This window comes from Rattus norvegicus, chromosome 16 (assembly GCF_021556685.1).
Source record: "Rattus norvegicus strain SHRSP/BbbUtx chromosome 16, alternate assembly SHRSP_T2T, whole genome shotgun sequence".
Taxonomy (NCBI): domain Eukaryota; kingdom Metazoa; phylum Chordata; class Mammalia; order Rodentia; family Muridae; genus Rattus; species Rattus norvegicus.
In genome coordinates, this window is record NC_141549.1 from 2,084,682 (window position 1) to 2,104,274 (window position 19,593).

The following is a 19,593-nucleotide window of genomic DNA, read 5'->3' on the forward strand; positions in this document are numbered from 1 at the left end:
GTCAGCTTTTATATGTTTTATCCTCCATCTGCCCTAAGTACAGCTATACTTCTCTAAATCCTTGTGGTAACCTTAGCCCTACCGGCTTAGTCGACTCTACACCCCCGGCCAGTTTGCGTGGAGTCTTGTTTCCTCCCGAAATGGCTGTGGCAGCCCTCCTTACCTGCACTTCCCATTTCTACACTTAGGTTACCACAGTCGATCAACCGCGGTCTGAAAACACAAAGGGACAATTTCATGTTTGGAGAGAGAGCACTGTCATAAAATCCTCTCAAAGTATATTATTATAATTATTCCATTTTATGACCAGCTATCGCTAGTCTCTTACTATGTCCGATTTATAAATTAGCCTTCATCATAGTTTTGAATGTGCAAGAAAAGACATAGTAGTACATGCACTTCTATAGTGCTCATGGTTTGGGGTATCTACTGGCCAACTCCCAAAGGATGGGGGACTTCGATCCTGAGACCCATATTAATCCTTCACAGATTTTAATACTGTGATAAAATAGCCCTGTCCTTGATTTGATCCTTTATACCTTCTAGATTTTCACTGTTGGACGTTTTCTTGTTTGCCGGCGTAGATGAGGATCCTACAGGTTCCCTTCCTTCTCCTTCACGCCCACTTGCAGACAGACCTGTCCCTCATGGCCCCTGGGCTCCATCTTTACAGTTTCTTGTTAAAATGCAGATGTCTCTCCAGTGTGCCTAACAGCACTGTATTCACTACCCTTTCCCCTTCCCCAGCTAGATCATGTCTTCCAATTTACCTGAATGATTAGATTTATCAAACATTCTACCACTGCACAAAATGGTCAATCATTTGTCCTTTGGGAACAGTTAATTTGCCCTGGCTTCTAAGCCAATGCGTTATGTCTCAGTTTTCTTCCCTGATGTGCTAAGCGACACTGTTATTTACAATGCCAAGGCTGATCTGTCATTCGTTCTGTATGTCCATTCATAGGTTAGCAGGGCGAACTCTGTTTATCCTAGTCACAAAAAGTAGCCACATCTCAATCCCTCCAGTCCCCTTCTTGCCAGAGGGGAGACAGCTCTGTGGGTTCCCTTCCTGGCAATTATCTACCGTGAATGACCTTGGTTGGAATTAGACACCTGATGTTTCTATAGGAGTGGCAAAGAGGCCTGTGTGGCAGGAGGAGGTCTGGAAATCTATGGCAAAGAGCACTTGTAATCACCATAGCCATCAAAAGCTTTAGAAACAACTCTTCTCATGGCTTTTATTTTAAGAATATAGAGATAATAAAATTTTACTGTCATTTTGAGAGATTCTACTATATGCCATCTTTGAGGGTTATGAATGTGGAAAATTTAGTGTAGACTTGATCAGTTTAGAAGTTAGACATATTTTCATCATATCTGGGGAAACATTTTAGAAATTAAAAAAAAAATATATATGGGGATTACCACAGAGCGATGTTTTCTATGTGGATACAAATAATTTGGTTGGTCATATTTTTACCATCTGCCTGTATAATTCTCTCTCATAGTTTCATGTTGGTAGGAGAGCCTTTTGCTGCTAAGACAGAAGTGCTGCATATTCTGGCTGACACTTTAACTCTTATGAATGAACGCAACTATGGAGACGAAGAAAAGGTCATGTATAGGACTGTAAACCCCAAATCAATTACTATGGGCCAACTTTTTGGGCAGTTTGACCCAGTGTCTCATGAGGTAATCTACAAGCTAACCTTTTCTATAAACAGTGCATCTTAAAGCAAGTAGTTAGAAGTATTTCTATGTTTAAAAGAGGTAAATCCAATTTATTTTGTGAAGGAAGCCTTTCAGCTTTTCCTCTGTCTCCTCAGTGGACGGATGGTATCGTGGCAAACACGTTTAGAGAATTTGCCTTAGCGGAATCACCTGACCGGAAATGGGTTGTGTTCGATGGCCCCATTGATACTCTGTGGATAGAGAGCATGAATACAGTACTGGATGATAACAAAAAGGTAAATCGCTATTACTTAAAGCACAGCTTGTTCACATAAAACTAAGCCATTGTAAGATTAGATATTTAAACTAAAGTGTATAAAAACTGAATATGTTTATTAATTATCTTCTCAGCAAAGATTATGCCATAGTCTTCTGTTTTTCATGGAATACATGCGTGTTATATTAAAGCTACTGTGTTAACAAGGTAATTGTGCTAGTCCCTGTTCTATTGCTGGGAAGGGACAACAGGACCAAGGCAGCTCTTAGAAAAGAATGCATTTGATTGGGGTCTTGCTTACAGTTTCAGAGGGCTGGACCATTATCATTGTGACAGAGAGAGTGGAGGTGGGCAGGCACTGGAGCCATAGCTGAGAACTGCACAGTGATCCTTGAGGGGAGTGGGGAGGAGAGATACACTCTGTGCTTGACGTGGGGTTTTAAATCTCAAAGCCCACATCTAGTGACACACTTCCTCCAACAAGGCCACACTTAACCCTTTTAATCGTTTCAAATAGAGCCTGGTGACACAGTCATTCAAATATATGTAAGTGAGCATTGAAATATATGAGCGTATGGGAGCCATTCTTAATCAAACCACCATAGTAATCTACTAAAAGATTAAGTTGGGCTGGGGAGATTGCTTAGCTGTTAAGAACACTGGCAACTCTTTAGAGGACTGAGGACTCAGGATCAGTGTTCAATTTCCAGCACCCGCCTGATCTGCTGCTCACTCACTGTCACTGTGCACTGGGGTGACAGATGCTCATGTGACCATAAACCTCAGACACATGAAAAAGAGTAATTCAAGTTACTTCAACCCAATAATTTCAGATAGACGTTTATAGAAGTGAGAAGAACATAAAGTCTCATTTCTTTTTTTAAAAAAACATTAAATACTACTTTAGTGTTTATCTGTATAATTCTACCCTGGGACATGAGAGGTATACAAAAGAACTTGACAGTGGAAGTCTTATAATGGTTCTTTTAATTGAGAATAAGTGGACATAAAATTCCAGAACCTGAATGCTATGATTTTAGTGGATTTGAACATTTTCACAGCTGTTACCAAAATAAAGATGCGGAAAATTCTCTGCACCCAAAGGTTTCTCATGTACCTTACAAGTCAGTATATTTTCTAGAAGTCATCACTTAATAAGTAATAACTGGTTTTAGCGCATTTTGAAGTTCATGTTAGTGGACTCATTCTTTAGTTCTCTCCTGTTTTGATCTATGTACATAAGGTGTCTGTGCTGTTTTCTACTTTATTCCTTATTCTCTTTTATGTCTGTATTAGTATCTACTCTGTGATGTCTCCGTTTATTTCCGTACTTAGTTTGTAGCATTAAGGACTGAATCCTTGGGCAGATGTTTGAGCAAGAACTCTACCATTGGGCCATTTCCCCCACCCAAGATTTTTTAAATAAATACATGAAAAGACTATCTTACTAAATAGTGAGTTCATTTAATTAGTACCCAAATGTATGTTTAAACACTTTATCATTGTGGTCATAGTTGTCATTCAGTAGTATTGATCGCAGTGAGAGAGAAAAGTAAACAGACAGGTGTTGATGATTCAGAAAGGAGGCTTAATCCGCAGAATGAAATGTAAGAATTTAAACTCACACAGAAGGCTGCTCTCACATCAGATGCAGGGAGTGTCATCTGATACACAGTTTGGCTACACAGAGTTGGTGGTGACAAATAAAATACAGTCCTTGTACTGACTTGTGTTCATGAAGTGGTGAGCCTCAGTTCTTTTCAGAAGAAACGAAGCCATTTTAATTAGCCATGGTGAAAGCTGGGAAGTAGATCTGCTTAGCGGTGCTTCTCAAGCTGTGGGTTCAACTTGAGGCCCCTTTGGGGTCACTTATCAGAGATCCTGCCTATCAGAAATCTGTATTACATAGCATCATAACAGTAGCAACAAAATAACTTTATGGTTGAGGGCACCACAGCATGAGGTGCTGTGTTAGAGGACTGCAGCATTAGGAAGGCTGAGAGCTTCTGGCTTACTGAGCACAGAAGCATATGTAGGTAGCACTGAGGACCGGGTTAATTTAAAAGGCTAGAATCACTCCATTCTACCAAAGGCTGTCTTTGCTAAATATTCGCTACACACAAGCAGCCTGGGCATAGGTGGAGGAATGGTGTGATCCTGAAAATGCACCCAGACTCTAAAGCTAACGGCATGCGCATAGTAGAAGCACTGCGCGCACAGCAGAACTTACCGAAGGAAGGAAGTAAAAGCAGCTGTGAGAAGACATTCCTCAGCAAGATGAGGCAAGAGGGAGTGAGACCCAGAATCAGGATACATTAGGAGGAATGTATCCCTTCTCTAATAACAGGAAAGAAGGAGTATCTGATGTTAACGGGCAAGAGAACTGGATGGAGCTGTGGGCAGAGCTAAGATGCTTGAATCAAATCGTTCAGAACTACGTAGGGTTTTTTTCCCGCAGAGATAAATTTCCAGATATATGGAATGAATGTCTGGAGCAGAGTAAGTCAAAATAAGTGAAGACAGGATGGTTAGGACCATAAGATGCTATTCCTCTGAAACGCTTACCTCATGAACACTGGCCCAGTCTGAAATTGGGCCAGGAATGGAGTACTTTGGTGAGAAAATCCTCCAGGCCTAGCAGGCGGCAGCAAAAGCAAGGCTTGCCACGGTCGGCGTTTGATAGTGGCAGCGCAGCAGAGTGAGGGTGATGCTGGTGTGACTTCCTAACTCCAGAGCAAGTAGAACAGTGTTCACAGTGTCATCCGATACACATTTAAAAGTATTCTGGATTACTTCTCTCAAGTGGTACTTTCTACAATTCTGGAAACTCTGCACTGTTAAGGTAGACATCATTCAGTCACTTGTGGCTTGTCAACACATTTGCAGAATTGCTTAGTGTAGTTGAAGAACGGAACTTGGGGTAGGGAGATAGCTTCGAAGTAGGGTGCTGGCTGGTATGCATGAATAAGGCCCTTGCTTCATCTTGTGCAGCAAGGAAACAAAGGTGTTGGAAGAATGGAACTGTGTTTAATTTTACATTGGTAAGTTAAATCCGAATAGCCCTGTACAGCTAGCAGCTGTCGTATTATGCAATACAACTCTTTGCCACTCTATTTTATACCTAAAGAGCTGAATCCAGAAACGTTAGCTGCTTCATTGTTGGCATATGACTAAACAGAGTAAACACGAGTCTAGAATGAAGATTATAGGAGCAGAGAGGAAACAAGAGAGAAAGGGGGGTGGTTGAGACTTTGTAGTGAAATTAATTTGTTATAAGAATAGTCGATAATAATAGTCACTAATAGTATTAAATGTAATGATCTCTAAGCCAAGGAACTTGAGATAAGGTAGTTTTAATGATGATGATGATGATGATGATGATGATGATGATGCTGGAAAAGAAAAGAATTTGAGAGATAGGATGTAATTGGTAAATTCAAGTTTTGAACATATTTGATAGAACAGGAAATGTTTTAGATTAAAGAAGTTAAGGAGGCATCATAAACACAGGGCTAGACTAGGATTTTTTCTGGCTTCCATCCATTCATGCCTTTATATCTCAACACATCTTTTATCTGTAAACAAATCAATTCTATCTAAATTTTAAAATATTTGAAAAATATTTGCCTTTAGCTTTGCCTTATGAGCGGAGAAATCATTCAAATGTCCCCTCAAATGAGCCTCATCTTTGAAACAATGGACCTTTCACAGGCTTCGGTAAGTTCGTAATATATATATAATATTCAGTTTATAGTTTGTTTATTCATTTATTGAATCAAAGTATTTTATTTTGTGTCCTAAGACGGACTTAGCACTGGATAGACAGATGACTAGGATGGTGTATGTTTAAGGAGGAGGAGCACATGCTAATGAATAAATGAACACACAGTTACATGTAAGTGCCCTCAGAGCATGGGGCGGGGGCTGAGTATCCATGGGAGCCATGGCAACAGGAAGACATCAGAAGATGTTTTGCTGGACCTAGTTTTGCAGAAGACTCAAGACTTCTTCAGGGAGATTAGTTAGGATTGGTTATTTCAAATCATGATCGGAAGATGTCTAAACACGAATAGGTACAAGATGCCTAGGGACCTGACGAGAAATAGTTTTGTGTACTGGAAACACGTAGCGTGTTTTAGAGTATAAAAACAGGCACGTATAACCGACATCCTGAAAGGATGTGGAAGTATTCGCTATACTGGTCAGGGACCACTCATGGAAAAGCAATCCTTTTTGCAAATGGAAAAAGGAAATGTGTGCTTCTTCTGCAGCCAGCCACCGTGAGTCGCTGCGGCATGATTTATTTGGAGCCTTCACAGTTAGGATGGGAACCAATTGTGGCTTCATGGTTGAACTCACTGAAAGAGCCTCTAAATGAACTAGAACATCAGAATCTGCTGAAAGAACTTTTTAACTGGCTAGTGCAGCCTTCTCTAGAGTTTCGCAGGAAGAAATGCAAGGTAACAGCACAGTAATTCTCTGTCTGACTCTATTTTCTGAAGATTCTGTACTACTCAATTAAATTTACAGTCACAATGCTGGAATGAACAAAGTCAGTTTTTCTTTATCTTTGTTTTTTATGTATTTACTTATTTACTATTTGTTTGTTCATTTACTTTGGCCTTGAACCCACTATGTAACTGAGGAAGAACTTGACCTTCTGATCCTCCTGCCTCCACCTCCCAAACTCCAGGTCATAAGCATCTTCCTTACATACCCAGCCTTCTTTGCTTTTATAATGCTTAAATTACAAATATCTTAAAAGCTAAAATTTAGCTAGAATATTTGTATTAAATCATAGTTTCTAGACCTTTAAAAAATCCCAAATACTTCTATACATTTTTAATTATTTTATTTATTATATTTTTATTTCCAAATGTTGTTCCCTCCTCCCAGAATTTCCATTTCATCTACCTCCCCTTTGCCTCTGGGAGAATACTCCCCTCTGACCCCCTTCACACACACTCCCAGTATCCCCCTTCCCTGGGGCATCAAGCCTCTATAGGATTAGGTGTATCTTCTCCCACTGAGGACAGACAAGGCAGCCCTCCGCTACAGATGTGCCAGGCCACAGACCTGCCCATGTGTGCTCTTTGGTTGGTGGTTTAGTCTCTGGGAGCTCTCAGAGCTCCAGGTTAGTTGTACTGTTGTTCTTCCTATGGGGTTGCCATCCCCTTCAGCTCCTTCAGTCCTTCCCCCAAACTTTTCAGTAGGGATCCCTGACTTCAATCCAGTGGTTGGCTTTTGTAGTAAGATGTGGTAATTTTTTTTTTTATTTTCGTCAGTTTCTGTTATGTCTCCCTTTTCATTTCTGATTTTGTTAACTAGGATTCTGACTCTGTGCCCTTTAGTTTGGCTAAGGGTTTATCTATCTTGTTGGTTTTCTCAAAGAAACAGCTCTTAATTTTATTGATTCTTTGTAGTGTTCTCTTTGTTTCTAATTGGTTGCTTTCAGCCGAGTTTGGTTGTTTCCTACAGTCTACTCCTCCTGGGTGTGTTTGATTCTTTTTGTTCTAGAGGTCTCGGGTGTGCTGTTAAGTTGCTGTTGTAGGATCTCCCCAATGTTTCTATGCAGGCACTCAGTGCTATGAGTTTCCTCTCAGCACTGCTTTCATCGTGTCCCATAAGTTTGGGTATGCTGTGCCTTCATTTTCGTTAAATTCTAGAAAGTCTTTAATTTCTTTATTTCTTGTCTGACCAAGTTATCATTGAGTAGAGAATTGTTCAGCTTCCATAAGTATATTGGCTTTCTATTGCTTTTGTTTTTATTGAAGACCAGCCTTAGTCTGTAGTGATCTGATAGAATGCACAGGATAATTTCAATTTTCTTGTATCTGTTGATACAAGACTGATTATATGGTCAATTTTGGACAGGTACCATGAGGTTCTAAGAAGAAGATATATTCTTTTGTCTTAGGGTGAAATGTTCTGTAGATATTTGTTAAATACATTTGGTTCATAACTTCTGTTAGTTTCTCTACATCTCTGTTTAATTTCTGTTTCCATTATCTATCCATTGATGAGAGTGGGGTGTTGAAATCTCCTACTATTATTGTGTGAGGTTCGATGTGTGTTTTGACCTTTAGTAATGTTTCTTTTCTAAATGTGGGCGCCCCTGCATTTGGGGCATAGATGTTCAGAATTGAGAGTTCCTCTTGGTGGATTTTTTCTTTTATGAGTATGAAGTGTCCTTCCCCATCTCTTTTGATAACTTTTGGTTGAAAGTATTTTATTGGATATTAGAATATGGCTACTCCAGCTGGTTTCTTGGGGACCATTTGCTTGGTATCTTATCTTCTATGGCATCTTCTATGCCTGAGATTCTGTCTTCCACCTCACTTGTGTTCCTGGTTATGGCAGACCTCATGGGAGTCAGGTAGACTGTGGGGTAGGGAGCAGGCATGTGTATTTGGCGTATGTTCTGTTCTGGTGGAGGTATAGACCAGAAGGATGATCCTTCCTATATTTTATAAAATGTTTAGGTGCTAGAGAGATGCTCAGTGGTCAAGAATACACACTGCTCTTATAGAGGACCTACATTCAGTTCCCAGCAGCCATATTGAGTGGCTCACAACTGTTTATAACTCCAGCCCCAGGGGTTCTGATGCTCATCTACACTCAGATACTAGCAACACGTACTATAGCATACATAGATTTTAAAATATCTTAAACACATGTCTTTATACACTCACATGAATGTTTGGTATTTTACAAACTCTCTTTATGCTGTGCTATTTTATTAAGGCTTTCAAAACAAATTACTACAAATGTGGAGTCTTTTTTTTTTTTTTTTTTTTGGTTCTTTTTTTCGGAGCTGGGGACCGAACCCAGGGCCTTGCGCTTCCTAGGCAAGCGCTCTACCACTGAGCTAAATCCCCAACCCCAAATGTGGAGTCTTAAATAACAGAACCTTACTTTGTCGTGGTTCTGGAGATTAGAGACTGGCATCAAGGTGTTGGCAGAGCTGTGCTTCCTTGGAAATACTAAGAAAAAAGTCTTCTGGTGGCTCCAGTTCTGTGGCTCATGGCTACATAACTCCAATCCCTCCTTCCAGCTTCTCATGCCTTCTCTCTATGGCATTTCTCTGTGGCACTTGGGGTCTAGGATTTCCTACCAGTTGGATAGTACATAATGATGTCCTCATCTCCAGATTCTCAACCACATCTTCATAGATCTTTCATCATAAATTCTTGGTATTATAATATAGAAGAGTCTTGAAAGACCAGCATTCCGCAATAGTGAACACACTTAGCCAGATTTAAAATAATATACTGGATACAGAAAGATACTCAATAGCTTCTCATCTTAAAATATGGTTTTAAAAAGAGAAAAGCTATGGAATTTACCAAACTAGACAGTTAAGATTACAAAGATTATTTATGGTGACTTCATAGAGAAAATAAAAGTTCTTAGCAGTATTTCAGTTTTAAATCTCTAATACTATAGAAATAAATAATGCAAAATAACTCCATCTTTGCAGGTAACAGGTGAGGTGATGGATTCTCTTTTCACAGCTGTCAGGATTTCTATACGTGGCCAGTTCTAAAGTGCACGTGGTTTATTTTCTCCCTGGTGATGGTTTTATGTGTCTTTCCATTGTTCTCCAACCATCTCCTCACCTCAGCCTTTCCTGTAGAGTAGCCTCAGTTCTGACCTCATCCCCTGCCTGAATCGTCAGGAGAGCATTGCTCTGGTGCAGTCTACATCTTACAATGAGAGTGAAGACTAAGTGCTCACCCGTCCTGCTTATTCCCTACCTTACAGTCATCCTTTGGAGGTTTCTTTCTAAAATGAACGCACTGCAGCCCACATCTTCACCTGCCTTCACATCCTGCAGGATCTCCTGAGGAGTCTGTATCGACATATCCTGCCTTACACATCCCACCCAACTCTATTTACTTAACCCTTATTTACCTTGAACATTCAGTTCAGCTGCTGCTGCTTCTCTTTTCTCAGGTTCCCTGAAACTAATTTCTGGGCCTATTTCTATCCCAAGTGCTACAGCAACATATCTCTTCTGAGACCGGCTCCTTTATATAATTATCCCACTTAAGCTTTTCCTGTTTTGTCTTAGAGTCATTCCTTTTCAGGGACCGAGTCTCTTATGTCTACTTCTCCCAGCTTGCTCTATGACTAAGTATATGATTAGTCTTTCATCAATAGAATAAATAACTGAATGGATGGCTCTAAGAGGCTTCATTTCTGCTACTCTTAGAACATCATTTATTCTCTCGTATACCATGTTACCATTTGTCAGAGGACTGAGGATACGAATACATCATGTACAACTTTGTTATACACTAAACCAAACTCAAAATCTTTGAGAAATGTTTTTATTGTGCCCACAGTTTATTTTCTGTAAGTTTAGATGTCATTAAAAACATATCAATACTGTATATGTTCTTATTTATTTTTATTAAGTGAAATACTTTTGTTCATTTCTCCTCCAAGTAAGATGGAAAAACTTTAAAAACATTTCATTATTTTCCCTTTGCAGGAATTGATCCCTACAGGTAACATCAATGCGGTTGTGGCACTCACGCGCCTCATTGAAATCCTGCTCTGTACTGTGGTGGAAAATGATCCCAGTAGCAAGCACATCCGTGTCTGGATTATGGTTGGTTTTATATTTCAAGTAGTTTTAAACACAAAATAAAGTATGGTTATAGAAAATAATGTTTGTGTGCAGAAAGACCCAGAGCAGGTTCTGATGATCGCTAAAGAGCAGCTGAGGGCACTAGGTTGGCCCAGCTGGTATTCTGAGTCTAAAGAAAGTAAAGAATGCCAGAGTGGATCAAACTGTGCTATTCTTTACGAAATGCCGTATGGGGGCTGTCCTTGATGAGGTGGCACAGGATTAAACTCACTTGCTTTGGGGTAATTTATTTTTGTCTTAGTGCTAAGCAGAAATATAGGCAGCCTAGAAACTACCCATGAAAGACTGGGGGAAGATATCCAACCAGATAGGTGGATACCAGCAGACCCCATGGAGAATTCTTTAGGACACAGCAGCAGTAGTCTTTGTTAGTTAATGCCTGGAGTTCAAAGAAGACCAAAGACAATGGCAGTACTGCACAGAAGCTACCAAGGAGAGAGAAAAAATTGTTTTGCTTTAGTTCCACATCTTTTAAAAAATTAATTAATTAATTTACATACCAAACTCTGTCCTCCCTCCATCTCCCCCTCCCCCTCTTCTCTGAGACAGTGTGGCCCCCCTGAGTATCCCCCGAACCCGGTGCATCCTCTCCCACTGAGGCCAGACAAGGGAGCCCTGTTGGGGAATGGACACCTCAGTCGGGCTACAGCCTAAGAGAGAGCCCCTGCTCCAGTTGCTGGGAGGCCCACATGGATACTGAGTTGCAAATCAGGCCTCGTTCTATCCCTCGTGTGCTCTCTGGCTGGCGTCTCAGTCCCTGAGGGCTCCCAGGGTCCAGGTCAGCTGACTCTGTTGTCCTCCTGTGGGGTTTCCATCCCTTTCAGGGCTTCAGTTCCTTCGCCCAACTCTTCCATGAGAGCACACAGCCTCCATCCAGTGTTTGGCTGTGGGCGTCGGCGTCTGTCTCAGTCAGCTGCTGGGTAGAGCCTCTCAGAGGACAGCCATGCTAGCTCCTGTCTGCAAGCACAATGGGGTATCAGTAATCGTGTCGGGGTTAGTGCCTGCGCATGGGATGGGTTTCAGGCTGGGACAGTTACTGGTTTACCATTCCCTCAGTCTTGGCTCCATCTTGGTCCCTACATTTCCTTTAGACAGGACACATTTTGAATTGAAAGTTTTGTGGGGGGGGTATCCTTTTCCCTCCACTAGGGGGTCTTCCCTGGCTACAGGAGGTGGCCTCTCCAGGTTCCATGTCCCCACTGTTAGGCGTCTCGGCTGAGGTCATCCACATTGACTCCTGGGAGCCTCCCCCATCCCAGGTCTCTGGGACTTTCCCGAGATCCCTATCCCCCATGCCTGGCCCCTGGCAGCTTCAGATTTCAATTCATTCTCTTGGCCTTCCGGCCCTCGCTCCTGTCTTTCCCCATACCTGTTTCTACACCCCTCCCCTCTCCCACCAGTTCCCTTCCTTCCTCTGCCTCCTATGACTGTTTTGTCCCTCCCCCAAGGGTGATTCAAGCATCTTTGACTGGGTCTTCCTTCTTCTTGAACTACTTTGAGTCTGTGGGGTGTTTCATGGATATCCTGTACTTTATGGCTAATATCCACATATCAGTGAGTCCTTTAGGGTCTGGGTTACCTCACTCGGGATGATATTTTCTAGTTCCATTCATTTGCCTGCAAAATTTATTATGTCCTTGTTTTTAATAGTTGAATAGTATTCATGCGTAAATGAACCACATTTTCTGTATCCACTCTTCGGTTGAGAGATATCTAGGTTGTTTCCAGTTTCTGGCTATTACAAATAAGACTGCTATGAACATGGTGAGTGGAGCACACGTCTTTGTGGTATGGTGGAGCATCTTTTGAGTATATACCTAGGAGCAGTATAGCTGAGTCTTCAGGTAGAACTATTTCAAATTTTCTGAGAAACTGCCAGATACCAGTTTGCAATCCCACCAGCCATGGAAGAGTATTTCTCCTTTCCCCACATCTTTGCCAGCATCTGCTGTTGCTTGAGTTTTTGATCTTAGCCATTATGATTGGTATAAGGTGGAATCTTAGGGTTGTTTTGATTTGCATTTCCCTTATGACTAAGGACATTGAACATCCCTTTAAGTGTTTCTCAGCCATTTGAGATTCCTCTGTTGAGAATTCACTGTTTAATTCTGAACCCCATTTTTTAAATTGGGCCATTTGTTGAGTCTATCTTCTTGAGTTCTTTGTATATCTTGGATATTAGTCCTCTGCCAGATAAAGGGTTGGTGAAGATCCTTTCCCAATCTGCAGGCTGCCCCTTTGTCCTATTGACATTGTCTTTTGCCTTACAGAAGCTTTTCAGTTTCATGAGGTGCCATGTATCAGTTGTTGATCTTAGACCCTGAGCCATTGGTGTTTTGTTCAGGAAGTTGTTTCCTGTAGCGCGCGCACACACACACACACACACACACACACTTATATGCAAAAAGATAACTATAACTAAAATGTAATATGATTTTTTAACTCTAGAACTCTGTCTCAGACATTTCCTGTCCCCGACTTCCAGCCAAATCTAACCTCCTGCTTTCTGCCTGCCTTCTCTCCTTTCACCCTTCACCAATGTGTTATGTCAGGTTGGTTTATCCCTTTTCTCCTTATGTTTGGAGTTGTCTTTTTCAGAATTTTCTTTTCACATTCTTCTACATTATCATTGTTTGCTTTTATATAATTATTCCAGGAATAGTCTGTCTATATATAAATTTCTGTACCTCCAGAAAGTTTTTGTTCTCTTGATAAACCTGAACCCCCAACAATGGTTCAGAATCATTTTATGACTTATGTAGATGAATCCATGAATGAAAATTTGAGGATAATTTTTTAGCCAGATTTTTTTTAACATATACATTGAATACAAGGCAAAAGGGCTATTTTCCAGTCAAAGCAGTCCTCCAGCCACCCTCAAGGCAACTATTGTTAGAGCCTCGCATAGCCCTGTAATGACATTTTACATATATAGTCTTTCCTGTGTGTGTACTTTATATGTGCCAATTTATTATATTTACTAATTTGCACCTTACTTGCTGTGTATCTTGATTTTTCCATGTCAGCATGATAGCTACATCATTTTTTAGAGCTGTATATACATTATAGAGTGTGTGTAGCATACTCTAAGTAACCAGAATGCCTGTTGAAGAAATAGTAGTGTAACAAATATTTTATGCATACGTCATTGTCACTAGTAGAAATTTATTTGAGGATAAATTAAATAAATGTCCCTAGGCCATTTGTGTAGGCATTTAAGTTTTCTAGCACTATTGCCAAAGAAACAGTTCTTTATAAGACTTATCTATACTCAGTTCTATTTTTTTTTTGTCTCTGCATGACCTTGTCAAGTACTTTAAACAGGTCTTAATATATTAAATTTTAGCTGTTTCTCCTAAATGTTCTTTGAAAAGTAATTGCTATAATCTTTTCCACCAACAGGCCACCTTTGTATTCTCTTTGATTTGGTCAGTTGGAGCAAGTTGTGATACAGATGGTCGTCTTGCTTTTGATAATTTCCTACGGTCACTTGTAACAGGAAAAAATGACAAAGCCCCAATGCCAGTCTTCATCAATAAATGGGAATGCCCATTTGATGAAAAGGGCCTGGTCTACGACTACATGTATGAGGTATGACCTAAATATGTATTAAGATGAAATGTGAACCACGAAAGTCTGGGCCGACTTGCACAGCGCCAGCATGCACAGCGCCTGCATGCCCAGCATCTGGGATTTCATCAGAGGGTTAGGACTCTCATGGAGAGACGCTTAGTCCCGTCTCCTTACGTCTCCTTGTAGAACTCGTACTTGTATTTTATGATGCTGTGTGCAATTTTAGAGCACTTTTCCACTCCAAAAGAATTCATCAAAGCCTTCTTTCAAACAGAAAACATTTCACCTGTCATCTTACTCATGCAAATTAAATTTTACAAGCATAAGATTTAAGTAGAACCTCGGTTATAATCCTACCTAAATTAAAGAAATCTGGAGGCAGAACTCAAACCCAGCCAGCAGTGGAGAACTAACTCGTTCACCTGCAAACACAGAATTTTAAGAATTTGATCGGAAAGTTTGTCTTGATTAGTCCTAGTAGAAAGTCAGCGAAATAATCTCTAAACAGCAAATGTTTCAGTAGCACAAGCATGTTTTCTAAAAACTGAAAGTAAATATCAAAATCCAGTTTAAATAGGTAATTGCCACTGAGAAAGAGAAAGTGGAAGTGGAGAACTATTCGTTTTCTTAACGTATATTGTTTTGTTATTCGAGACTGAGTTTCTCTGTGTAGCCCTGGCTATCCTGGAGCTCACTTGGTAGACCAGGCTGGCCTTAAACTCAGAGATCTACCTGCATGCACCACACCTGGTATCATTTTCTTGAATTAATAAAACTTTTAACTCAAAAATACATGTTTCTAAAACTTTAGTATGACTCTAAAAGGTTTTTTTTTTTTTTAATGAGTTACTAGGCGGCCAATGAGAAGCCAATGAGTAAAACCACTTGGCACACAAGCTTGAATATCTGAGTTCTGCCCTGTGTGTCCCACAGAGGAAGTCCAGGATGGATTCCCCAGGACTGTCCTCGGATCTCCACATGCATGTCGTGGCGCCTGATAGAACACCAGAAATAAATCCTTAGCGCCGGCTATAACCCAGGAGCAGGTGCTAGACACCTACTGCTTTGCCAGGAATTAACTCTTATAATTTGATAGGTGACCTGGGAATCGACAGGGGGAAGAGAAGACTTTCAGGAGAGACAAATAACAGTTGAAGCTGTTACTGACATGCAGATAGCAGAAAAAACATGCAGATAGCAGCACATTCAGCCGGTAGTTCAAAAGAACCTCAAGACTTTCCTTGTTAATTTAGTCTGCTGATTATCTTAGCTGAACAGCAGCCTAGATCAAAGAAACAAAATGGCAAACAAACACAGAGTTCTCAAATGATGTTTTATTTTTACTTAGAGTGCTGTTCATTTAAAACTTCAAAAAACATGAAAGATACAAACCAAAATCTAGCAAGTTGTACTTGTTACACTAGGATGACTTTGAAATACTCAGTGTATGCAAAAGACCATATTAAAGGCATTTAGGGATGATTAGGTAGTAAGAGGATATAAATTCAGCCAGCCATTGTGGTGCATGCCTTTTGTCCCAGCACTCAGAAGACAGAGTCAGGTGGATCTCTGAGTTCAAGGCCAGCCTGGTCTACATAGCAGGGCTATCTCAAAACCTACAGGACACAAAATTAGGTTTGTTGAGTTTATGATAAACTGATATTTAAATTCTTTGAATTGTGATAGACTGATATTTATATTCTTTGAATTATCATTAAAATTGTATTAATTGAGTAGTAGATTCATGCTTATCTATTAATCTGCTTTGTGACTTAAGATATTACTTATATTTTATATGGCTTATGATACTTCATTATAAAGGAGGAAAACACTAACGTTTTTAATTTGAGGGTTCATTTACGATATTTTAAAGTTTTTATGTGTACTGGCGTTTTGCCTGACGAATGTGTACGTGCTGTGTGCGTGCCTGGTGTCTGCAGAAGTAAAGGGAGAGCAACAGATACCCTGGAAGTGGAGTTACAGTTGTGAGCCAACGGATGAGCTCTGAAAAATGAATCTGGGTCCTCTGGGAGAACAGCCAGAGGTCTTATCTGCTGAGCCATCTCTCCCTGATTTAGGATTTCTGATAAAACTTAACTTTTCAAAGCCACAGTAAGTCCCTTTTCCAGTGCTAATGATCCAGGAACATCGGCTCTGGTTATGAGTGTATGTCCTCTCCATGTTGTCTCAAGCTGCAGGTTTTTACTGAGCAGCTGCCTGTTGCCCATTTGGATCTATCCCTCTACAAACTACACGTTTTTTCCTTTCCCCATCTTTCAACTAAGTTAACTTTTCCTCGTCAATTGATAAAAACTCATTGTGTGCTATAGATGCCAAGTTTTATCTAAGGCTCAAGCTTTAGATAGCAAATGGTCTAAATGTTGGAAAGATTCTTTCAGATGTAACAAGTGTACAGTTACAGTATTCAAAACATATTCTCTTCTAGTTAAGAAACCGAGGTCGCTGGATCCATTGGAATGACTTAATTAAAAGTTCTGATATAGAAGACAGACGTACCAAGATTCAAGATATTATAGTCCCTACAATGGACACGATTAGATATACTTTCCTAATGGATTTGTGCATTTCCCATGCAAAGTAAGAAACTCTAAACATGAGTTCTAAATGTAACAGTGCCTTTCTAATAAAACGTCAGCCTGTTTTAGAGCAAACTTTGAAGTCATGGTCACCGAGTTTCAGGCAGCTGAGACAGTGTCTGGGAGCTAATTAACATGTTTTAAATGACATCTAGTGTTATTGGAGAACCTAGAATTCAGCTTTTTTTTTTTATTACTCCAAGATTTTAACAGAACGATAGTACATTGCCTCTTAAGTCACCCAAACTCACTTGCAGTGTTATTATTGAAAAGCTTTATACTTTTGGGTAGGACATGGCTCGGTCAGGAAAATCCTTATTTCATAAGCATGTGGAACCAAACTCCATATAAAAAACAGTGAGTTCAGGTTGGTATAAAGCCAGAAGCATGGTGCACACTTGTAATCACAGCCATAGCAAGACGGGAGACAGACAGGCATATGGGCCAGCTAGCTTCTTGTAGCTCCTAGACAAACTTCCAGGGAAGAACCCTGTCTCAAACAAAAGGAGGAAATGCCTAGGATATCACCAAAGATATCTCTGAGCTCCATACATGTTATGCCCGTGCCTACCTGCTCATCAATATACACTTACAGAGAAGGGTGCACAGACAGGAGCGTGCACACATGTGCACACGCACGCGCACACACACACACACATGCACACGCACCCACTCACACACACACACACGTGCACACACACACGCACACGCGCACACACACGCACCCACTCACACCACAAGTTTATATATTTTACATACGGGTTCAGTGCCTCCAGGCTAGGAGGGCAGTGGCCTCAGGCTTGCATGGCGAGTGCTTTTACCTGCTGAGCCATCTCCTTGGCCCTTCTTTTACTGGTCTCTCATGCACTGCTGTAAGCATGGGGAGTATTAGAAAGAAATGACTTGACTACTGTTTAAGGTTTTTAAAATATGTATTTGAGTTTCTTTCCATAAAAATGCTTTTCTACCATTTTGGACTATGTCACTTACTGTTTCCATAAAGGCCGCTGCTCTTTGTGGGTCCCACTGGCACAGGAAAGTCAGTGTACGTGAAGGATAAGCTAATGAATCACTTGGAAAAGGGAAAGTACTTTCCTTTCTATGTTAATTTCTCCGCACGGACCAGTGCCAATCAGGTTCAGGTGAGTATAAAGCCAGAAAATTGGGCTTATAGTTATTATACTTTATCTTATCTGATAAATATTAAAGCATTCAAAGCTCCACGTTAACCACGAAACTTTATAAATCTGTGAATCAAAAGATAACACTTTTATATTAGCACTTAATTAATATTTGTCACTTCCTTCTATACTCTTCTCTATGGCTTTTAGGAGCACTTGCTGCTCACAGGATTGGTCCAGCTCAATTTCTGTTGATTCCAGCCAATAGATTTGCCCTAACTACAAAGTCTTGCAAAGTTACAATACTGTAGAATTTTTTAAGTAAAGACTTTTGGTATTCAGTTTTACAATGGACAAGCAAGCTTTTTAAAAAAATATCTGGAATAATGCACACGCCCAAATCCTAGCACTTGGGAGGCACAACAATTCAAAGTGCAGAGAAGGGTTTCAACAGATGCCATCTAAAATGATGCTGGGTTTACAATTTAGTATCAAGTAAGAGTAACTCATAAGGAACACACACGTAACAATGCTTACTGACTCCATGCTGTGGACACTGTTCCGATATTGTCTTAGACAATGGAAACAACAGCAAGGCTGTCACACTGTCATACGTAACTATGCCTCTGTCTTTTTACATTTTTAGAACATTATTATGGCTAGATTGGACAAAAGGCGCAAGGGAGTATTTGGACCACCTATGGGAAAGAAGTGTGTAGTGTTCATAGATGATATGAATATGCCTTCACTGGAGAAATATGGAGCCCAACCTCCTATTGAGTTATTACGCCAGTTTTTTGACTGTGGACATTGGTAAATAATTTAAAGTTTTAATAAGCCATGCTAAAGTCATAGCTCATTCTGTACTTTAGTTTTTCAAAGCAAAATGATGTTTTCCAAGTTATTTACAGAAAGTGATTATTGGTCAGATTGTATATATAGAAAATGTGGAAGGATTTCTTCTACACTTGTGAAACTGCTTATAGCTGAGTCTCAGCTTCATAATACATCCTGGGAGAGTGCAGAGATTTTTCTCGTGTATCTTTTGCCCTCACAAATGCATTGCTCACCACCCTTCTCTGCAGATGGCAGGCGCCTCCCAGTTCCTAAGCATGAATCGATACTCCATTGTAAGTCGGAGTTCTTAGTATAGAGCTCGCTTTTTGTTTAATATGGTCTATGAATGTAGAAAATGTACGGTGACACTCATTCATAATTTTGATGCCATAATTTGGAGAATTCTCTACAGCTTTATGCTCTGCACTGTTTTCCACTTCCCCTGACACTCATAGGCCCCTGCAGCCAATGATCCTTATAGTGTTTCTACAGTTCAGCCTTCCCATAATATTACTGTGCTAGTGAACGTTTAGTTGCCCGAACAAATACCTGAGACAATCAACTTACAAAAGAAAGAGTTCATGTTGACTCACGAGTTTTACAAGTTTCACCTCACCCTGGCTGGCCTTCTTGTTCTGGGGCTTGTGGCAAGTCCATACATCATGGCAGGGAATTTGTGGAAACTAAATCTGCTTATCTTATAACTGGGAAGCACAACAGAAGAGACTGGGTTTCTGCGATCCTCTCCAAAGCCTGTCTCCAGTGACCTGAATACTTCCCACTGGTCCTCATCTCTCCAGTGTTCTGCTTCTCGGCTGGCTGTCAAGCTTTCCCTTTGTGGGTCTTTGGGGACCATTCCAG

General features: G+C 40.4%; 1 protein-coding gene across 3 annotated transcripts in view; it reads left to right on the plus strand.

Moving 5' to 3' along the window:
- The window catches only part of Dnah12 (dynein, axonemal, heavy chain 12), a 154,733-nt gene that overhangs the window by 62,818 nt on the left and 72,322 nt on the right, over nucleotides 1-19,593 (plus strand). For all 3 annotated transcript variants that reach the window (XR_015639291.1, XM_087587488.1, NM_001419553.1), the window contains 9 exon segments: nucleotides 1,509-1,692; nucleotides 1,827-1,967; nucleotides 5,582-5,665; nucleotides 6,220-6,408; nucleotides 10,446-10,565; nucleotides 14,007-14,195; nucleotides 16,624-16,775; nucleotides 17,778-17,916; nucleotides 18,542-18,708. Coding sequence is in view for 2 of the 3 variants with exons in the window: in XM_087587488.1 (XP_087443614.1) it covers nucleotides 1,509-1,692; nucleotides 1,827-1,967; nucleotides 5,582-5,665; nucleotides 6,220-6,408; nucleotides 10,446-10,565; nucleotides 14,007-14,195; nucleotides 16,624-16,775; nucleotides 17,778-17,916; nucleotides 18,542-18,708 (1,365 nt within the window). In the remaining variant the exon portion in view is untranslated.